This window comes from Myotis yumanensis, unplaced genomic scaffold (assembly GCF_028538775.1).
Source record: "Myotis yumanensis isolate MYYU_CA2020_CCGP unplaced genomic scaffold, mMyoYum1.0.hap1 SCAF_11, whole genome shotgun sequence".
In the NCBI taxonomy this organism is placed as follows: Eukaryota; Metazoa; Chordata; class Mammalia; order Chiroptera; family Vespertilionidae; genus Myotis; species Myotis yumanensis.
Window position 1 is genome coordinate 17,803,879 of NW_027223762.1, and position 21,669 is coordinate 17,825,547.

General features: G+C 36.5%; 2 protein-coding genes and 1 pseudogene across 3 annotated transcripts in view; 1 reads left to right on the forward strand and 2 right to left on the reverse strand.

Annotated features, from left to right (window-relative positions):
• The window catches only part of STRN (striatin), a 90,863-nt gene that overhangs the window by 61,738 nt on the left and 7,456 nt on the right, over nucleotides 1–21,669 (reverse strand). For both annotated transcript variants that reach the window (XM_070429011.1, XM_070429009.1), the window contains exon 2: nucleotides 2,143–2,246. In XM_070429011.1, coding sequence (XP_070285112.1) covers nucleotides 2,143–2,246 — 104 coding nt within the window. The remainder of the gene's footprint in view (nucleotides 1–2,142; nucleotides 2,247–21,669) is intronic.
• LOC139019389 (small ribosomal subunit protein eS1-like) lies at nucleotides 14,412–15,070 on the reverse strand (annotated as a pseudogene).
• On the forward strand, nucleotides 15,307–15,707 carry LOC139019390 (dolichyl-diphosphooligosaccharide--protein glycosyltransferase subunit 4-like). Its single transcript, XM_070428408.1, has one exon. The coding sequence runs from the start codon at nucleotides 15,336–15,338 to the stop codon at nucleotides 15,447–15,449; it is 114 nt and encodes a 37-aa protein (XP_070284509.1). The 5' UTR covers nucleotides 15,307–15,335; the 3' UTR covers nucleotides 15,450–15,707.

Here is a 21,669-nt window from a genome sequence, read left to right on the forward strand (position 1 = left end):
TATAGTGTGCATGATGACAGTTAATATACAGAAATGTGGTCAAATTGATGAATCTGGGTAAATGGTATACAGGTCCTGCAACTTCTATTAGTTTGAGATTATTTTAGAAAGTTTTTGAAAATTTTCAATATTCCCTATTATATGTAAGATAAAAGTTTCAATTCCTTAGTTAGGCTTTCCATGATCACTTATCAAATCACAATTAATGTCCTTCCTTCCAATACACAGTAATTATAAATTTCTGAACACACCAAACTGCTTTATTCTGTGTAAAACATATCCCTCTCTACTTCCTGAACCTTGTCTATTATTTTTTATAGTGTTCAAACACATTATTTTTTATGATGGCAAACACATTATTTTTTATGATGTTCAAGCCTCACCTCTTCTAATTACACCTTCCTTTCTACTTCCACCTTCCAGACAGAAATATCCACTCCCTTCTTTGTGACCCTCTGTATCCCATACAGATTTCTCCCATAGCACCGATCAGACTGCATCGCACTTTGTGGCTTCCAAGTGTGTTTCCAGTTACTGTAAGCCAGTAAGGACAAGGACTATGACCTATGTTTAGACTCAGGTCCAGCACAAGTGCTTAAACTGGATGCACAGATTAATATGTTTAATGAGAAGGGACACGGACACACACACAATATTCTTGGTTATGTAATATCTGTGTATTTCAATACTTTCATCTTACAAATACTGTAATGTTCTGGTAAAGAGTACAGGCTTCATAAACAGACAGACCTAAGCAATCTGAAGCACAGTTCTACCTGACTGTAACTCTATCTAGTCACTTGGTTTTTAAGCCTCAGGGCCTGCAATATAGTAGTTAATAAACAATGTCCATTTTATTATTTCTCACTTCACTTATGCCTATAATTTAGATAGCATAAAGTCTCAATTATTCCAAAATTACTACCTTTAAAAGTCTGGGTGTTTTTTTCCATCTCCCCAATCCAGTTTTCAATCAACTTCTCAAGGAAAAGAACTGCCTATTTTTCACTAAGAAGTCAACCTGTTGTCAATCTCTTGTGCCATTTAAAGATGCCACATGAAACTGAACACAAATTCCAATAAAGTTTTATTTCTTTTTTTTAAAAAATATATTTTATTGATTTTTTACAGAGAGGAAGGGAGAGAGATAGAGAGTTAGAAACATCGATGAGAGAGAAACATCGATCAGCTGCCTCCCGCACATCTCCCACTGGGGATGTGCCCGCAAGCCAGGTACATGCCCCTGACCGGAATCGAACCCGGGACCCTTCAGTCCGCAGGCCGACGCTCTATCCACTGAGCCAAACCGGCTTCGGCAAGTTTTATTTCTTGATATTCATAAATATTATCTGCTAAATGTTATTTTATGGTAGTTTTGCAAACAGCCCATACATCAACTTCAAAATAATGAGAAAAGAATGTGATCACCAAAAATAAAGCAAAATAGAGAATTTCAATATATCCATCAAGTACTCAAAACAAAGAATGGTTTCACACCACTGATGCATGAGTTTCACACACACATCCAAAGACGATCATCCACTAAAGCAAATAAAGCTAATTTATATGAAAATTTCCAAAACTCTTATTTATGACGTATTATCCTTGACTTATGACCCAAGTTTTGTTATTTGAGTATCTCAGACACTAGCAAACTAAAAAGGTAAGGTTTGCTTATGGATAAATATCAATAGCTGACAGCAAAGGAACAAAATATCAAAAAAGTCTATAAAAAGATTCCTCTGCCAGAGCAATTTTTTCCAAAGAAAATACATCAAATTGAGTAATATTAGATGATAAGAAAATAGTTATAAGCATTATAGAATTTCCTTTACAACTAAAAACTATTTCAATTCCATAAAGAAATGGGTATTAAAAGTTCAATAAGTACATGTTTCTTAAGAAAGAAGAGGGTATGGGAAAATTGTTGCTAAAAATTTTTTAATCATATAAATCAGTTTATTGGTCATTATTAAATGTTAACAACAAAATAAAATTAACATATTACAACCATTATAAATATTTATTACAAATAACATTTCCTGAATTCAGAAGCATCAAATATTAAAATTTAGACTTAAGAACGGCAGGAAAATTATTCCAAATTTTAAGAGAAGACTATCTTGCATTTTACTGAATTACCTTTCCTGTTTAAGAGCATACTCCAGCATTTTGATCCTCCTCACAAGATCCTTCTTCAAATTTTCTTGGCCTTTCCTTTCACCCTGAAGAAATGCAATCTGGGCCTGAGTAGGGAAAAGAAAGATAAAACTCAGTTTAGAGCAAATAATTTTTTTAAAAAACTCAGTTGAGGAAAGAACCTTTGGAAGATAGGACAGTTAGATGAAAAAAACATTTCCTTTACATATTTGTCACAAAGTATGCAAGTATATAGGAAGGCATTGACTCCCAGAAAAAAAGGGGGCTTAATATATGATTCTGGACTAGATTTGGCTATAAAAGGAAGTCACTGGGACAACTGGCAAAACATGAATGGGGTCGCAGGATTGGAGATAGTTAATATGTCAATGTTCGTTTCCTGACTTTGATAGCTATATGTGGTTACATAGAACAGTACTTGTTTATAGGAAATAAACCCTAAAGTATTTTGTGGGAGGCTATGGACCATCAGGCTGGCTAGCAACTTGCCCTCACATGGTTCAGGACAAAAATAATTCTTTGTTTTGTCCTTGCAACTTTTCTGTCAATATAAGATTTAAAATCTTTTATTTTGAAACAAATACTATGCCAACTTCCTTGCTATGATAAGATACAAACAATACAATTTAATACCAGCATCATGAATAATTAAGAAACCCTAGAAGTACAGATAATCAGAAACAAAACAAGGATGTTCATTTTTCACCACAAATATTTTACCTTGTTCTGGAGGTGGGAGCCAGTGTCATTAGTTCAGAAACAAATAAGTTTAAAAATAGAGAAGAGCAAATTAAATTACTATTATTGCAAATGATATGAGTGGATACCTGGAAAATCCAATAAAATTAATTATAAACAATTATAAAAATAGAGGAATTTTAGTAATGTAGGTACATGTAGAAAATAATCAATTGAAACCCATGGGCTGCTATAAAAACTACTAGTAAGACGATATAATGAAAGGAAACAATCCCACTTATAATAACAAAAATGGTAAGATGATTAGAATAAAATAAGAGCTATGCAGAGAGTATTTTAAATAGTACACTAAAAAGTGCCTGAAACAAATGAGAAGCAAAGCCATGTTCTTAAAAAGAATTACAATGATTTTATTTCTCCCTAAATAAATCTTTAAAGATTATGCAAGCCCAATTAAAATACCAACAGTGTGTTTTTTAAAAGCATCATAGTCCCAGCTGGTTTGGTTCAGTGGATAGAACGTCCGCCTTCAGTCTGACGGGTCCTGGATTCAATTCCGGTCAAGGACACATGCCTGAGTTGTGGGCTCGATCCTCAGTAGGGGGCGTGCAGGAGGCAGCTGATCAAAGATTCTCTCTAATCATTGATGTTTCTATCTCTCCCTCTCCCTTCCTTTCTGAAATCAATAAAAATATATTTAAAAACATCATACACAATGATTCTAAAGTACATATTGTTAGGACTATAGAGCAACACAATCATTAAAGGCCATTTGTAAGCTTCCCCCCACAGGAGAAAGGCCAGGAAAAACTTGTTGGACACCAGGAATCAGACCATATAAGGAATTAAAACTGTCCTAAAGACACATGATTGCACAATTGCATTCCATGAGCATTCCAAGCTCACCAGCCCCCAGACCCACTGACAACAAGAGGTGCCCGCCAGTGACTGCATACAACAGTGGTTCCCAAACTTATTTGGCCTACTGCCCCCTTTCCAGAAAAAATATTACTCAGCGCCCCCAGAAATTAATTTTTTTTAAATTTTAATAGCAATTAAACAAAAAGATATATGTATTAATGTTTCTACCTTTTTCGTAAAATATAGTAAAGAAAGGTGTAAATTAGAAACATTGAAGTTTGAAATTATGAAACTATTGAACTCAGAATAGAAAGGTAATACAAAAAAAGTTAAGACAGCCGAAACCGGTTTGGCTCAGTGGATAGAGCATCGGCCTGTGGACTGAAAGGTCCCAGATTCGATTCCGGTCAAGGGCATGTACCTGGGTTGCGGGCACATCCCCGGTGGCGAGTGTGCAGGAGGCAGCTGATCGATGTTTCTCTCTCATCGATGTTTCTAACTCTCTATCCCTCTCCCTTCCTCTCTGTAAAAAATCAATAAAATATATTTTTTAAAAAAAACAACAAAAAAAAGTTAAGACAAATGCACCTGTGGCCATCACCACCCCCCTGGATCGCTGCAGCGCCCACCAGGGGGTGGTAGCGCCCACTTTGGGAATCACTGGCATACAAGGATGAAACTCTAGGTCTTGAGTGCTGCCATCATCATCCCAATGTCCCCTGTGCAGCCCCTTCCCTTTGGTTATTCCATCCGTCATCCTTTTCCTTAAATAAATTCAATTTTTTAATTTTTCTTAAGTACCATCTGAGATGGCTATTTAGCCCGTCTGCACGCATCACCCATGTTAACCTTTCACATATGGAAAAATGAAAAAGCAACAATAAACAAATTATTTAAAAGCCTTAAAATATTTTAAAACTTAAACTTTTATAAGTCACTTAAAAAGTGTAGTGATTTATAAATGGAGACACACATGGTACAATCCCAAAACAAAGCCAAGTATATACAGGAATTTAGTAAAAGCTAAAGGTGACACTATATGCACCTGATTGGGGAAAATGTGGATTATTCAATAAATGTTGATGGGAAGCCATCTGAAAATTATTTCCCACATCAAATCAAATGCCAAATGGGTCAAAAAATTTTAAAGGAGCCCTAAAGTGAGAAGAAAAGTTAGAGTTCGTTTTTGTTTTAATAATCTCAGGGTTAGGGATGCCTTTCTGAAAATAAGACAAAACTCAAAGCCATAAAAGACTAATAAACTTAAACTCAAAAAAATAAAACAGTTACATATGGCAATAAAAAATTGTTGAACAACTATCATAAAAAGTAAGAATTATTTTTAAGCAAATGTGCAAAAAATAGGAAAGCAGTCATCACAAATCACAAAAGTTTACTTTTTTAAATATATTAACAGTACCTACAAATCAATAAGGAAAAGGTCAGGAACTCAATAGGAAAACAAAGGACATGTTGATTGAAAGGAAATACAAAAAGCTCAAACATATGAAAAAGCACATGCAAGAGAAATGCCAATTAAAATTGCAATCAGTTAATACTGTTAAATGAATAAATGTGAACATTTGAAATTTGCAACTCCAAGCCTCATGTAATAGGAGACTCCCAGGTCTCATCTTAGCTTTTTTGTATACGTATGTGTTCTGCTCTTATACCCAAACTAGACTGGAAGTGCACTGTGAGAAAGAATTTGGTTTTGTCCTTCCTTTATTCTTCCTTATAGCAATTTGGACTGTGGCAGGTATTAAATATTCCCTCAAACACTCTATTGAACTGGATGAAAATGGCGGACTTTATTTTCTTATCAGGATACAGCTAAAAACACAATTATAAACAAGGATTCTGGGAGAGAATCAAAAAAGCTACTGTGTACTAGTCAGTCGGCTTGAGGGCCTATATAAGATTCATACCTCTGTGGGGTAAAGAGCTATGTTCCTTGCTCTTAACAGACCCTTTTGCTTTATTTCTGGCCACCTAATGTGTCACAATGGTGTAAGTCAGTGGTTCTCCAAGTGTTGTCCCAGAGTAGCAGCATTAGCACCACCTGGGTACTTGGTGGGAATGCAAATTTTCAGACCCCACTCCAGGCCTGTTGAATCAGAAACTGAGGGTGGGGCTGACAGATGAAAGCTGTGTTTTAACAGGTCCTCTAGGTGATTCTGAGCTTAGGTTTGATATCAAGTTTGGTGATGTTGTCTTTAGAAGAAAGGGCTAGCTAGAGGCAATGATTGCATGCCAGAGAAAACCAACTAGTAGTAGCCTGGAACACTCTTTCCTCAGATTTCATCTTCTCAGGCCAAATGGCACCTTATCAGTAGAGCCTTTCTTCCCCATTCTACCCTCCCAAGCATTCCATATCCCACTTATCACACTTTATCACAGCTCTTATTACCATCTAACATTTTAAGAATGCATTTATTTATTACTGTTGAGTTGAGCTTCATGTGGGTAGGATCTGTTATAATCATTGTTGTTTCTCAGTGCCTAGAACAGGACCTGGCATGAAGTAGGCATTTGAAAAACATCTATTGAATGAAAATATGAATCACTAATGCCAAAATCTAAATTTATAAACACTCTAGTACCAGTCTCCACACCAATGCCCTAAGCTGTTCAATCATAACACCTTTTTCAAAGGTCCGGCATTTCCAGGTTAATAGCATAGCCTCCCCTACTATGCATACACACATCAAAATCTAGGGACATTAGGGCTAAAGTAGTGACAAACGAATAAAACAGAGTTCACAGTCCAGTGAATGAAACATGTATGCTGAATAAAATATATGTGGATTGGTAGCCTATGTTGTGTGCTACTAGAGCCAGAAATTATAGGCAAAAGCAATGAATATATAAATAAAATACAGTGGGATGCCTATTTAACTCTAGAGCCAAGTAAAGAACTGATGTTTAACTCAAAAACTATATCTTATTCCGGTACTAACTCTATAGTTAACTTTATCTTTTAACAAACTAGTGACTTTCCTGAAATTTCCTTATAAAGTTTGTGTCATTTTTATTTATCTAACATTTCTTTCAATCATAAATTTTACTTATTTATTCAATCATTTTTAGAACATAAATGTCCAAAACATACATTCCCATACATCATATATTCTTACTCAAGAGACAACAATGCCATTAAGAGGACAAATTAAAAAGAAGACATGGGATTTGGGAAACAAGAGTTCTAACAATGGAGGGCAGCAAAAGAAAGTTTTGAATTAAGAACTGGCTCATAGGCCAAAATAGCAGGTAGCCTACATTAGAGCAAGGCAGAAAACTCTAGAAATAAGATCAATAGTTAAAAAAAGGGGATAAGGGGCCTAAAAAATTATTTGGTAATTTTCACCACATATAAATTTGTATATAAAGTCTACTGAAGTTTATGGAAACAAAAGTAGAACAATGCTCAAAGAAAATTAAGCCATGAAAAAAAGGAGGTAATCATTAACTGCAAGAAAACCAAAAGTTGCATAGGAAAAGAAACAATCATAGTATACTATTTGGCTGGCTCCTCAATGGGTATTATTTATGTATGTTTACATAAATATAAACAATAATTTTAAATATCTATATATATAAAAGGCTAATATGCTAAGTATCCAACCATCCGACTGGTCGCTATGACGAACTGACCCATCAGGGGACAGATGCTCAATGCAGGAGTTGCCATGATGTGCACAGAGAAATGGCACTGCAGACCTGGCGCCCACAAAGCAACATTCGGCTTTCCCCAACTGGGACAAAGGCCCTGCCCACCACATTGGAGCCAACACTGCTGAGACCCCATGGCGCAAAATGCGGCCCACAGCCCAGCCCAGAAATGGTCGCTGTGGGCACCAGGTAATGACGACACATAGCAACACCTGGCTGCTTCTCCCTAGTAATGACTAGCCTCCTTGCAATTTCTTCAGCCCAGAAACACGACTTGCTTTATAGCCAGGTGCAAACATTTCACACTTTAACAAAATGTCTGTGAAGCGTTTTCCCATGCCTCATCTCATTTGATCCTCAAGAAGTCCTGGAGTAGGTAGACAGGAGACTCGGTGAAATCCTATTTTCTTTTCATTAGCCAGAAAATGGAGATTTAGAAAGTTTAGAAACTTGACCTGACTAAAAAGTAAGAAATGGTGGACCTTGAAAATGACTTTGGGTTTTCTCACTGTGCAGAATATAGTCAAACACTGCTGCAGTTAAATATTTTACCCTTTGTTCTCCCTGCATGATCTACAATAATAATCTGCTTCATATTGATATTTACTGCTGTGTTGCTGACAATTACCTGAAAGAGAAGTTGAGGTGCTCACTGAGCTGGAAAAAGTTTAGCTACATCAGAAAGCAGATCTAATTAAGCAAGTTTATTTATATATATATATATATATATATATATATATATATATATGGCTAAACTGACTCACGCATGCGCAATACATTTAAGTTCTCACTGGCACCAATCGCATGCATGTGTTTCAATCTGTCATTGTCAATGGTGAATTTGGTTGACACTTCTATTACAGAGAAAGGGTGAATAGCGATATTAAAATATTTCTAATTAATTTCCTTTCAATGTGCACGAATTTGTGCACCAGGCCACTAGTTTTTATATAACTGGGGGATAGGAAGTAGAGCCAAGAAGGGACAAAATAGTTAAATCCTCATCTACCACACATAGAGTTAGTAGATATTCTTTAAAATAATTTTTACAATCTAACCAATATACTGCAATAAAATCCACCCATTCATTTACTGAGAGCTTACCATGTAACCAAACTGTGCTAAACACTCTCTCTCCTTCTCTCTCTCTCTCTCTCTCCCCCCCCCACCCCTTCCTTTCTCTAAAAATAAAAATAAAACAAAATAAATATTAACAATTGAAGTTGGGTGAAGATTTTTTAATACTCTTCTTGGAACTTTCCTGTAAGTTGGAATTTTTTTTTCAAGTTTTTAAAAAGGCAGCTCTGATGCATCATGCATAGCATACCTGTTAAAAATATAAAACAATGTTCACAGACAGATAAATTACAGATATATCTTTATATGGCTGGCAGCAATGCAAAATTTTTTTTGGCAAAAGGGGCCTGACAATGCTACACACATACCTTATAACCTGGTATGAAAACACCAGCCCCTTCCTCCACATCATCCAAAAAAAAGTAATATGCACAGATTTTCAGATACACTCTACTTTTGCTTCTATTTTTATCCTTTGAATTCTTTCCTTCTGATTTCCCTTTCAATCCATTTCTCTACATAGATAGAATTATGGTATAGAATTTTATAGTTTACATTTTGTTATGCAGTTTTTGTGTTATTACTGTTTTTATGACCATCATTTTCATTGGGTTTATTATAGATCTCCAAATAAATTTACCATAACTCTTACTTAATCATTGTGGCAGATTCTGTGTACTAGCTATTCAAAATACATATTCCCATCCCCCTTCCACCTTGTAACTTCCCACTATAGAATCTGGAAAGCCAAATGCTTGCTGTCTTGGGTTGTGTGTGTCCACACATAGCTATGTAACCAGTGAAATATAAGGTGAAATGTCGGAAGCTAATTCCAGCATGTCAGCAGGGTGAATCATCTGGAGATGGCTGAGGGCATTTCATCAAACCTGAAAAGGATGCATTAAATGATTGCTTGCTGCCAGACACTAAGGGCATCTTAATCTACGTTATTGCCTCCTAGTGGCCAAACACCTAAAGCTGTAGGCAGTTTTTCCCCAATCTGACAATGGATTCTGTAAACTATCTACCTTGCCTTAGGACAAATTGTGTTAATAAAGAGCAAGGGGTCCTGAGACAAAGAAGAACTTGGTGTCTTTAGCCAAGCTCCTCTGGCCCTCAAAAGCCTTTCAAAATTATGTTTCCTCTCTGGACTCTCGATTAATTTACACATAGCGCTTCTCCAGATTCCTGAACCCTTCTAGATGCTATTTCAAGACCACCGGCATTAGTGAAAGATTTATACAGTCTGAAGAGAAACCAGAGTACTAGTGAGATATATATGAATGCTGCGGGTGGGGAGAAGGTTACTTCTGGGAAAGTTTATCACTCACTGATAAAGAAGGCTCATCTGCTTTTACTGAGGTCTTAATGTCTGTAACTACAATAGCCTCCCTTTCTCCATGGTTTCGCTTTCAACAGTTTCAGTTACCTGAAGTCAACTGTTGTCCAAAAATATTAAATGAAAAATTCCAGAAATAAACAATTCTTAAGTTTTAAATTGCACAGCATTCTCAGTAGCATGATGAAATCTCACACTGTCCCACCCGAGACATGAATCATCTCTTTGTCTAGTGTATCCATACTGTATAAGCTCCTGCATGTTAGTCATTTAGCAGCCAACTTGGTTATCAGATCAACTGTGGGGTATCACAGTGCTTGTGTTCAAATAACCCTTATTTTACTTAATAATGACCCCAAAGTACAAGAGTAGTGATCCTGGCAATTCGAATATGTCAAAAAGAGGCTGTGAAGTATATGTATATATGGGAAAATATATATTATATATGGGGTTCAGTACTATCCAGTTTCTGGCATACACTGGAGGGGAAGGTTCTTGGAACACAATACTGTTTAGCAATCTTGTAATCACAATGTAACAAGAAGGAAGACAATAAGCCGCTACATTGGGGGTAAAGGATGGCAGAAAAGAAGAGAAAAAGCCTAGATTCTTTGTCTTCACTGAGCAACTGCAACAGCTAATGTCAGAGAAAAGGACTACCCACAAACAGAATGTGAGAAAAATTCTTTATGTTTTTATGTCACTGTTAAAAGGATTTACTTGTAGCCAAAAGCATTCCCAGTAATACTCACTTCACTACAGTTTGACATTTAGATTATAATTTTTCACCATCTATATATATAAAAGCCTAATATGCAAAGTGTCCTCTCGGGAGTTTGACCAACCGGGAGTTCTGTCGCTCACTATGACGTGCGCTGACCACCAGGGGGTGGTGCAGAACAAAGAAAGGCCCTGGCCGGCAGCCGGCAGCCGCTAGGGACCCAACCAGTGCACGAATTTCGTGCACTGGGCCTTTAGTTACAATACAAATTGCCAATGATGTTCTTCATGTATATTAGACTTTTAAGGCAATTTTTGTTTATTTCTCTGGGATAGACTGCAACAAGTAGGATCACTATATCAAAGTATAACTATGTTTCTTGATAGATACTGACCAATTGCCAATACCACTAATAAAGCATGAGAGTAAAATTTAACACTTCTCCCCTACCATTAGGTGTTTTCGTTGGTTTTTAAATATTTATAAATAGAAAAGGGTACCTCATTGCTTTAATGTATATGTTTTTTATAATTATTGACTATTTTGCTACATGTTAACTATTGTCCTCCTCTGAGCCCTCTGCTAAACAAGAACCAATCTTTGAACTTCCAGGTTCATCGTTGCCTAATTTAAGCAAGAATTTCACTAAGCCAGTCTAGCAAGAATCCCCCATTTTCATAATCTCATCACCCTCAATCTCTGATGAAATTCCTCATCACCCACCATCCTCCAGGTGATGTCTGATCACCCTGGCTTGCCTTCAGAAAGAATTTCTGTCAAGTAACTTCCTCTTGGTAACTTTCACCCACCAAACCTCACCCTCCTCCTAGGTGACAAATTCCCATTTTCCTTGTTATATTCAGAATTGAGCCCAATTATATGCTGAGGTCTTTTCCCCCTTTTATAACAGCTCCTGATTAAAATCTGTTTTTACCACTCTAACCACTGGTTTTCTTTCATACTTCTAAATGTAAAATTTAGAGTTTCTAAAAATAAAATCTAAGTTTAACTCAATTCTAAATAAGGACTAAAACTGGTGTGTGTATGTGTGTTTTGTAGAAAAATTGGTGGTGTCTAGTCAGTGATTCAGTTCTAAATCTCTTCTCGTTTTTAAGTTATAGCTAACTTACAAAAACATTTTTTAAATCACTATAGATTCCTTAACCAGGGAAGTCCAGTTTTATTAAAATAAGCTTTTATTAATAATTACCTAACTTTCAACCATCATAACACACTCATTTCCTGATAAAATATTAGGGCATGATGTCAAAGTAAGAACTTTTATTCAAACAGTCTAAAAAGAAAATAAAATAGAACATAATGTAGGGAAAATAGGAAAGACTTATTAGATACATATTAAAAATACTTATATGTGTTTTAGGTATTGATAGATATATATTAAATATAAGCCTTGATATATATTAAATCTTAAAGATCAAGAAATTCCTATCTTCATTTTTTAAAAAGCTAACATAACTTAATTTTTCTTGATAACTCAGGATCACAACTACATACATATCAACTATTGAACTGTATTGTACAAAAATTCAATGTTCTTTGATTGAGGAGTTGGGAAATTCCTACTCCTGGTTCTCTCACTAATCCATGTGATCTTATTCAAGTTACCCAACTTTTCTGAACTTCAGTCTCCTCAACTATACAATGAGAGTTTAACATTCTGTGATTACATGGAACTAAAAGATCACAGTGTGGAAAACACCAAAGTACTGATCCCAAAACAATGAATTGGTTGATTTTTTAAAATAAGATTTATATTTGCCCAGCCAGTGTCGCTCAGTGGTTGAGTGTCAACCTATGAACCAGGAACTCACGGTTCAATTCCCAGTCAGGGCAAATGACCGGGTTGCGGGCTTGATCCCCAGTGTGGGGTGTGCAGGAGGCAACTGATCAATGATTCTCTCTCATTATTGATGTTTTTATCCCTCTCTCCCTCTCCCTTCCCCTCTAAAATCAATATATATATATGTATTTTTTAAAGATTTATATTTGTTTGCATTCTATTTGCATCCTTCTCATAGATTAATGGTATACAGTTGAATTAACATCTTCCAAGGCAGTATTGCTTTGGCTAATTTTTAAATTTTTATTACTGAATACACAACAACAGCCACCTTCTAAAAGACATCCCCATCCCTACAGAATAATCATCCTCTTCTCTATAGTGGGTTTTTGTGGGGCGGGGGTGGGGTGGGGTGGGGGTGGGGTTTTGGCATTATTAGTTCAGGGGCTTCTTCTTGCAAATTTGAACACAATTTTAACATCATCATTATTAACACATGCTGTGATAGGTGCTAGAAATAAAATTTTTAAAAGATACAGAGGAAGCTGCTAAAGCCCCAAGAGACAGGGACCACCAATGGCATTCTATAGATTCTATGCTATTTATTGCTATACTCCCAGAAAAATCACTTGCATGTAGCAGATGCCCAATAAATATTTGTTAAATTAATTAAACAGTTTCATAAAAAGCAAGTAAACAGTATTAGGTAGCATAGCCTAAGTGCCAAATGATAAAGCAAGCACTAAAAAAAGAACAATCAATAAAACTAAGGGTATCCAAAAACTCTTCATGTTGGAAATAGAACTTAAGCTAAATTTGAATAAAGAACCCATAAACCTGAAAAAGAAACACAAACCACAATGTGATGAAAGAATATTTAAGAATGTCTTTTTTGAACAATATTTTTTAAAAAGTAGACATGGCTCATGTGCAATGCAAGATTGCACTATTTTGGTTTCCTATCCTAACAGGTAGAAAATATAAATAACCTAATAATGGAGAAATGTGAAATCTGCTATAGGCCAAAATAAAAAAGAATGCCTGAACAAATCAGTATTTTTAGAAGCTTTAGAGGAAGTACTGTGTAGAATACCTTGGCCAAGGGAGAGACCAGAGGTAAAAACTTAAGAAGGCCCCTACTGCAGTCATCCAGATATGAGGTGATGAGGATCTGGACCAGGGTAACAATAGCATTAGGAATTAAACTATTACAACTGGATTTAAAACATTACACAGAGTTTATAAAATCAGATACATAGCTGGGAGAGAGAGAACCAAAGAATGAAATTTTCAGTGAAAGATGATCTGTTTCTAGAAAAGATAAGAGGAGCTGGGTATGAGAAGATCAACTTGGTTTGGGAGATGAATTTTAGAAAGGATGATTGAGTTTCAAGTGATAGGTTATCCAGGTAAAGACATTAGTAAGAAATACTACAAATAGAATTATCATGTGGAAAAGCTAAAGACTAGCTAGACCTGTAATTTTATGAGGTATCTAAACAAAGGATTCAAGTAGAGTGGAAGGACTTAAAGAGTAGCTATTGAAAAAAACAAAACAATATAATCTGGGACTGAAAGCGAGAGCACAAGAGACTGAGAAATGAGTAACTCAAAAAAGAGAAAGAGAACAAAGAAAAAAAAAAGAGAAAGATGAGACTAGTAAAAAACTGAAGGTAGCTCTAGTTGGTTTGGCTCAGTGGACAGAGTGTCAGCCTGCAGACTGAAGGGTTCCAGGTTCATCCGGGTCAAGGGCACATGCCTAGGTTGTGGACTCCATCCCCAGTAGGGGGCGTGCAGGAGGCAGCTGATCAATGATTCTCATCATTGATGTTTCTATCTATCTCTACCCTCTCCCTTCCTCTCTGCAATCAATAAAAATATGTTTTTTTTAAAAACCTGAAGGTAGTAAATGTGGTCTGCACAGAGAAATAAAAGAGAATAAGGGACAGGATGACAGTACCAATAGATAGGAGCTGAAAAAGGAGTTTCTTTTGTTGTTACTTAATATGTGGTGATATTTTGTTATTGTTGTTCTAATCATAAACTGGATTTTTTATTTGTCACCATTAAATGTTTGAATTTTAAACAGACTCTTGAACTAGGGACTCATATCCATCAGCTTGTCCAACTTTAGCCCCCGTCTCATCGCCAGAACTGCTAACTTCACCATGAAGCTCCATGAGTTTTCCTGATTCAAACTTGAGTTTCTTCAGCATTTTTATTTTTCTAACAAAAACATCATGGAGCAGATAAACAGATTGGCAAGCATTTTCTATGTCTTTTCCAATGCCAAATGGAATCAGTTTACTGACCACTTCTTTCAAGTCATTTGTCTGCACCTCTTGGATCATGACTTCCATCACCTTCTCCGGATTTGGCAGACCTGTTGATGCTGAGCATAAGATGTCTTCCAAATTTGAGTGTTGCATATTTCAGTAAAACCAACACAGGATCAATGAAGCAAATAGTCTTGACATCAACATGAGCTTCAATCATGATCTGCCATTTTTTGACCATGGTATGATCCATGCCATTGGAATTTAGTCAGGTAGTTTTTGCCCTGAACATCCTCAGTAATTAGCTTGAATTTTCTAAACGCACCTTCATCATTCTGGAAATCAGCTAGGCTCACTTCAAAAACACAACCCTTGAAACCATGAGATGCGATTTTGGTTGCTTGAGTTCTTGTGATTAGTGTTTTTCCAATATTTCCTATGTTGAACATAGCTGGTGCTTTCACATCATATCAATCTTTCTCAAAAAATGGATCAACCACTTTCTTCTTGGCTCCCTTTTTGCTGCCTTTCATAAGTCGCCGGTTCTTGCCCACCGCTATGGTGCTGCTCAGAGAGTCAAAAGGGATGGTTGGTTGGTTTTTAAATGGGGAAAACTAAAATGGCATTGCCAAAGTGGATATTACCATTGGCATGATGGACTCAGCTCTACCTGAAGTTAAGAATCATTGCTTGGGCAGACCGCTGCGGAGCCGAGTGCAGCTGGTCAGGATGATCACCGAAGTGCAGCTCGCCATCTTCGCCAACATGCTGGGCGTGTCGCTCTTCCTGCTTGTCGTTCTCTATCACTACGTGGCCGTCAACAATCCCAAGAAGCAGGAATGAAAGTGGCGCTTTCTCCGCCCCAGGGCTCCAGGACAGAGTCTGAGGCAAGATGGAGGGTGAGAGGGGCCTTCACACTTCACTTCATCCCTTCTACCCATCACAGCATATAAAGCAACTACACCTGGATTTTTCCAAACAACTTTTATTTCCTCAAAGTCTTCCTTAACCCTATGGAACAAGAAGCTGCCACTGAGTAGGGCCCAGTATAGGGCTGCTTTCTTTTCTACTCCCTCCCCCCGATATAAAAATATAGATATTTTTGTGGTCCCAAAAAAAAAAAAAAAAAAAAAGAATCATTGCTTGATTACAATCTACATGTGAGGTAAAACCACACCTGCCTGCTTTTCACTGTATCTCCAGTGCCTAAAAGAATTCCAGGTACTCAGTAAGCAGCTAATGTTGCAACTAAAAGCCTTGCAAACAAAAGCATAATTTTAAAAAAATTCTCAATGATAAAATTTCTACGAGATTTTGGCAACTTTAACATTTTTAGCGCTTTTGTGCTTCTCACTTAGTTTGCTAGCTATAAGGATCTAAAATGCTAAACTTTAATTTTTGATGAAAAGAAGCAAGCTTAGTGATAAGGAAATCAGAATTTTCATTCTAAATTCTGAATAACAGAGGCATTTCCATGTTATTAAAGAAGTGGAGTTTTAAAAAGCTTTACAATCATAATATATTGGTAATGCATCTATAAATAATCAGAAATATAGAATGTAAAATATTTTATTTAAAATAAGATTTATCTTCATAGAAAAATATTCCATTTGCTTTCCATTTAAAAGGAATAGGAAATGTGTATAAAATTTGAAGATAGGGGCTTTAGAAAAGAAAAAAAATGTTACACATCCCTGCTGATTATAAAGATTTTTAGGACATGATGCCAAAGACATTTCCTGGCAGTCCTTATTTAACACACAAAGACAAAAGATAACAAACCTACATTCGCAACTACCAAAACCCAAGCACAATTTGCTGCAACTAACATCAAGCTGCAATTATGAAACCAGTGGCATCCCTGAAATGAGCTGTCAGAATGACTTGGCAGGGCCCAGGTGATGCTCTACACAACAGAACACAGACATTATTTGCTCTAAAAGATTCTTTCCAATGGAAGTCATGCAGTAGAACTAGCTAGAAGCAAGAGATATAGACAGGCTGTTTGTTCTCCATATAGCAACATATATTGTACATTTACTACGTTTACAACAAACATTTTAAATATCAAAGATGTCTGGGACATAAGACCTGCCCCTAAGGACACAATTTAGCTGGGAGACAGAACATACATATACAGGGGTATATTTAATAGTCAGTAACAACATAACCTAATATATTATTCATTCAAGAACCATCTATTAAGTAGCTACAATATGCCAGTCACTCTGCTGGACTTTAGGAAAATAAAAACGCCCTTAAGTGACTCACAGTCTAGTGAGGAAATAGCCACACTAAGTATGTGATAGGTGGTATAATTGAGATACAGTAGAAGTTCTCACCACTCCTCTTTTAACCAACCTTATGGATTAACCAGTATTCTCTAGTCCAGTGATGGCGAACCTTTTGAGCTCGGCGTGTCAGCATTTGGAAAAACCCCAACTTAACTCTGGGGCCGTGTCACATATAGAAATTTTTTGATATCTGCAACCATAGTAAAACAAAGATTTATATTTTTGATATTTATTTTATATATTTAAATGCCATTTAACAAAGAAAAATCAACCAAAAAAATGAGTTTGCGTGTCACCTCTGACACGCGTGTCATAGGTTCGCCATCACTGCTCTAGTCCCTTTACAAAACACTGCTCAAAGACCAGGACACATTGAATATTCACGCCTAGAGTATACTATTCTTTATAATTCACCCATACACTTCGGTTCCCACAGAAGTGTAGCATAAAAACACTAAAAGTCAACTGGTTTCCTCCCATATCTATTTATGTCAGTTGCACTTATTACTGATTAGATAATTCAATTAAATATTACATAAACCAATAAAACATGGGTATAAAGAAAAAACTAGGTTGAATGCTTTGGAAAGACAAGACAATAAAGAAGTTGTACTAAAAATATCACTGTCAAATTAAATGTGAGTGAAATAACTGTAAAAGATTGGGAGAAACGTCATAAAAATCTAGGATTTTGCACTCAGTGTGCTTTACTCAAGGAAAACCAAAACCAGAAGTCATAAACAATTACATTATGTATTATTATATGTATTACAAATGCACCGCAATTGTGGCTAATCCATGAATGTCAACACAGAACTGCAATTGGCATTCTTAAAAAAAAAAAAAAGTAAAGGGTCAGTGGGCTTGATCTTAGACTGGCAAATGATTATGAATTTACTGGTATATACATATATTTAACTTAAATTTAAAGTAGCATCTTGACCATCTTTTCTAATTCACTGCCCTACCACCAGTCTAGAAAACATCCCAGCCCTGTACACTGACTCAGAGCATTAGAGAACAAGAAAAAAGTTAAAATATTTCCTTCTAGCCCTAGCTGGTTTGGCTCAGTGGATAGAATGGCGGCCCTTGAACTGAAGGGTCACAAGTTCAATTACCAGTCAAGGGCACGTACCTCCGTACCTCTGCTGCAGGCTTGATCCCCGTGAGGGAGGCAACTGATCATGTGTCTCTCTCACATTTATGTTTCTCTCTCTCTGTCTCTCCCTCCCTTCCAGTCTCTCTAAAAATCAATGGAAAAATATCCTCGGGATTAACAACAACAAAAATATTTCCTTCTACTTGCCATGCCCAGGCCTATCACTGCAACTTTTCTTATGGCAAATTATTTAATTTCTTATCTATAAATTAGGGAATGATTATTAATACCTATAATAACAGTTTTACAAAGATTAAAATAGATTATATATGTAAAGTGTTTAGCACTGTACCTGGCAAATGGTAAGTGCCAATAAGTGAAACGACTATTGTTTTATGGTCAATTACTGGGACCACGGTACCATCCTACGCGACTGATTCTACTTTTTCAAGTTCAATGAAGTATGCTGACCCAGATCCATTGGCTCCTCCTTAGTCCCTCCTTTTAGCTTTATATGAATCCACATTCCTCAGAGCAGGTATTAGTTGTGCCTATAATTTAAGATCCTTTGCTGACTACTTAACCTTCTCATTTAGGAAGTATAAACAAAAAACTGAGAACAAGTCTGGGCTGTAATTTTCCACCAGGTGAAGTTGGTATCGCCCTTCTGGAATCTGACATCGTGTTTATTTCTCCTAACTAGATATGCTAGTATTGGATCCAATTTCTGTCTCATGTAAATGAGTGCTAATGGAAGCTGTGTGTAGAGTAATGAAACACTCCCCCTGGCCCTTTCCTTGGATCTCTACAGCGCAGTAATGCCAAGAACCTATTCACCACACCCAAAATACCTATTCAACCCAACCTTATGCAATGCTTCCCAAAGATCGCCTTAATTCCAGGGCGCCAACTACCTTATTTTTCTCCCCATGTTGTCTCCACAACAAAATACCTACTCATTTTTCCTTGTGTCATACTGCTTCTAGCCAACTCTACAATATCAATATTTTCTAATATTCCATCATTCCATTCCATTTTCTAATATTCCATTGTTCAGATAAAGTACTTTTACAATAAAGGTTAACAGCATTTAGTCTGTCCCAAAAAAGTGACTTTATTTCCCCAAATAGCATACTGCATTAGAGCAAAGATATGGTTAACATATTATTTTGTTCAAATATAGCATATGTATTAAGAGATGGGCTAAGAATAACCTAATAACTAAAATACTACACAAACACTAACTATACACACACATACAGAACTTAATTGGCTACTCTCAAACAAGCTGAAAAAGATCCAAATTTGCAGACGTTTTTTAAAAAGAAATAGGCATTATATTTTAGTATTCCTTACACAAAAATAAATAAAATTAATAAAATAGAGTGATATTGTTAAACAACTTTGAGGAATACAAATCGTTAAAGACTTTCCTGAGCCCCTTAAAGAATTACTCTACTTGAAGAAAAGTATTCTACTTGAAAACTTGAAATAAGTGGTAAGAATTTACAGCTATACAAAACATACTTAATCATCTAAATGTTATAATTCATTTGTCTACTTGAGATCAGAAGCAGCTTCCCAAGACCAATTAAAGGAGATGATGTACTATGATGAACAATGCTCTGGCTGGGGCACTAAGACACCTGGGTTCTAAACTAAATCAATACCAACTCACACAGTGATCTAAGACAAATTATTTTATCTCGGTGGCCCTAAGTACTAAAACAAAGGATGAGATTATTCAAATTCTAAGGTCCCTCAGGAGGTAAAATATTCTTAGTTCAAAGTAGGGGATAGAAAATTGAGAGTAGAGATAGGGAGGGAGGGAGGGAGGAAGGGAGTGTGTGTGTGTGTGTGTGTTGCTATCCCAGTCAGTCCTACAAGTGCTATAATGAAGACTACAGATAATATACATCCTTTAGAAATTAAGAATGTTAATATGTGCAGTGCAGTTTCTCCCTGTCTCTGCTTCTCCCACCTCTCTGCTCCTCTGTCTCTTCTTTTCTTCTAACCCTTCCCCAACTTCTCTCTCTTGCCTCAGGATTCTCTCCCAAACTCCAAATTTTCCTCTATTACTACTTGTAGGCTTCAATGCTTACAAACTATTATCACCTCTGGCCTGCCTCTGACTCCCAATACAGTCAGTTTATTGTCCTTAAACTACTACTAATAGGGCAAAGAGAATGTAAATAGCTACTACATGAAATGGACCACTGAAACCAATTCTTCTAAAATTTGATTTAAATAAATAATACAATCAAATGCATTCTGTCCATAGGAATTTCAACCAACAAGAGCAAACAACTTGCTGGACACCTATTATGGGAAATAAACTTTACATATTTTATCTTTTTTAAAACCTTACAACTACTCTGCTTAGTGGGTATATTATCTTCCACAATTTACAAGTAAAAACAAATCCTAGAAAATTTTTAAATCAACAGTGATTAAGCTGAATGACTCTATTGCTATCATCATAACAGAAAAGGTGCAAAGGGAAGGCCAGACATTATAACCATGGACATCTGGAAGGCTTCGCCAAGAAGCTACAACTTAACACTCCCCAGGAAACCACAGTCCATCCCCTGCAAATCGCTGGGGGAAAGGGTCCAACAAAGGGGAAAATGGGTGCATGTGTAGTGAAGTAGGGAAGTAGGGAAGGTGCTTGCCTGTCAGTCTAGCCTGGGGAACCATGGATTGGCTAAGGGGGTTGGAACCATTGCAAGCACATGGAATCCTGAAGGATTCATTGGTTATGCTCCTAGTTAAAAAATCCCCAAACAAAGAAACTTTCTCTCTCTTGTTCCTCTTGCTTCACTCCTGCTTCCTTGCACTGGCTTGTTCCATGACCTGCACTGGCCTGCCATGTGACCCTGGGCCATGAGGACCCCACATGCAATGAACTGTGGCTGGAAACACAACCGAGCCAGATGCTGGACTGGTCTTTAATATGGAGCAAAGACTCTGGGCAGTGGCTTTAACTCTAGCTCTGTTGACAATGAAATAGTACTTTTTCCATGGCAGGACCAAGGGAGATGGGACCTTGGAAGGAAACCCCTTAATCTTTCATCATCGATAAAGCTTTCCACTATACCTCATCCTCTCATGGGGACCTCAGGAAATTCTTATTCCCAGGGCAGCCCAAGAAGCTCACTTTCACCAGTAACAAGTAGGGGACATGGAGAACACCCACACTTTCCACAGGCAAATTATATCAATAAGTTGTTTTGTCCAAATGGCCACCAAAGCAAGAAATTCCAAATATCCCAGAGGCAATTTTCTTTCTAATGGCCTAGAATTGAAACCAGAATAACAGTAGTAACATTCATAAATCAGAAAGTGTACCCGACATCAAGCAGATAGTAGGCTGAAAAAGGGAAACCAATCCAGATTATTTGGACTTAAAACACATTTCTAATCAAACATAGACTGATTAGTAAAGGGGTTTATGTTTGTTTTAAATTCCTCTTAAATTACCAAGATTTTGAAGAAAACTTGTAGGTCTGCCTCTCCCATTGAAATTCAAAGAGAAGTCGACTTAGGTACTACATAATGTTTACAGCTAAATAAGTATATCCCTTGATAAAGAATTTCTACTAGCAATATTTCTTCCCAGGTAATTACTAGGGCCATTCATATATGTCAGTTTTTGAAAGTAAGATAAGAG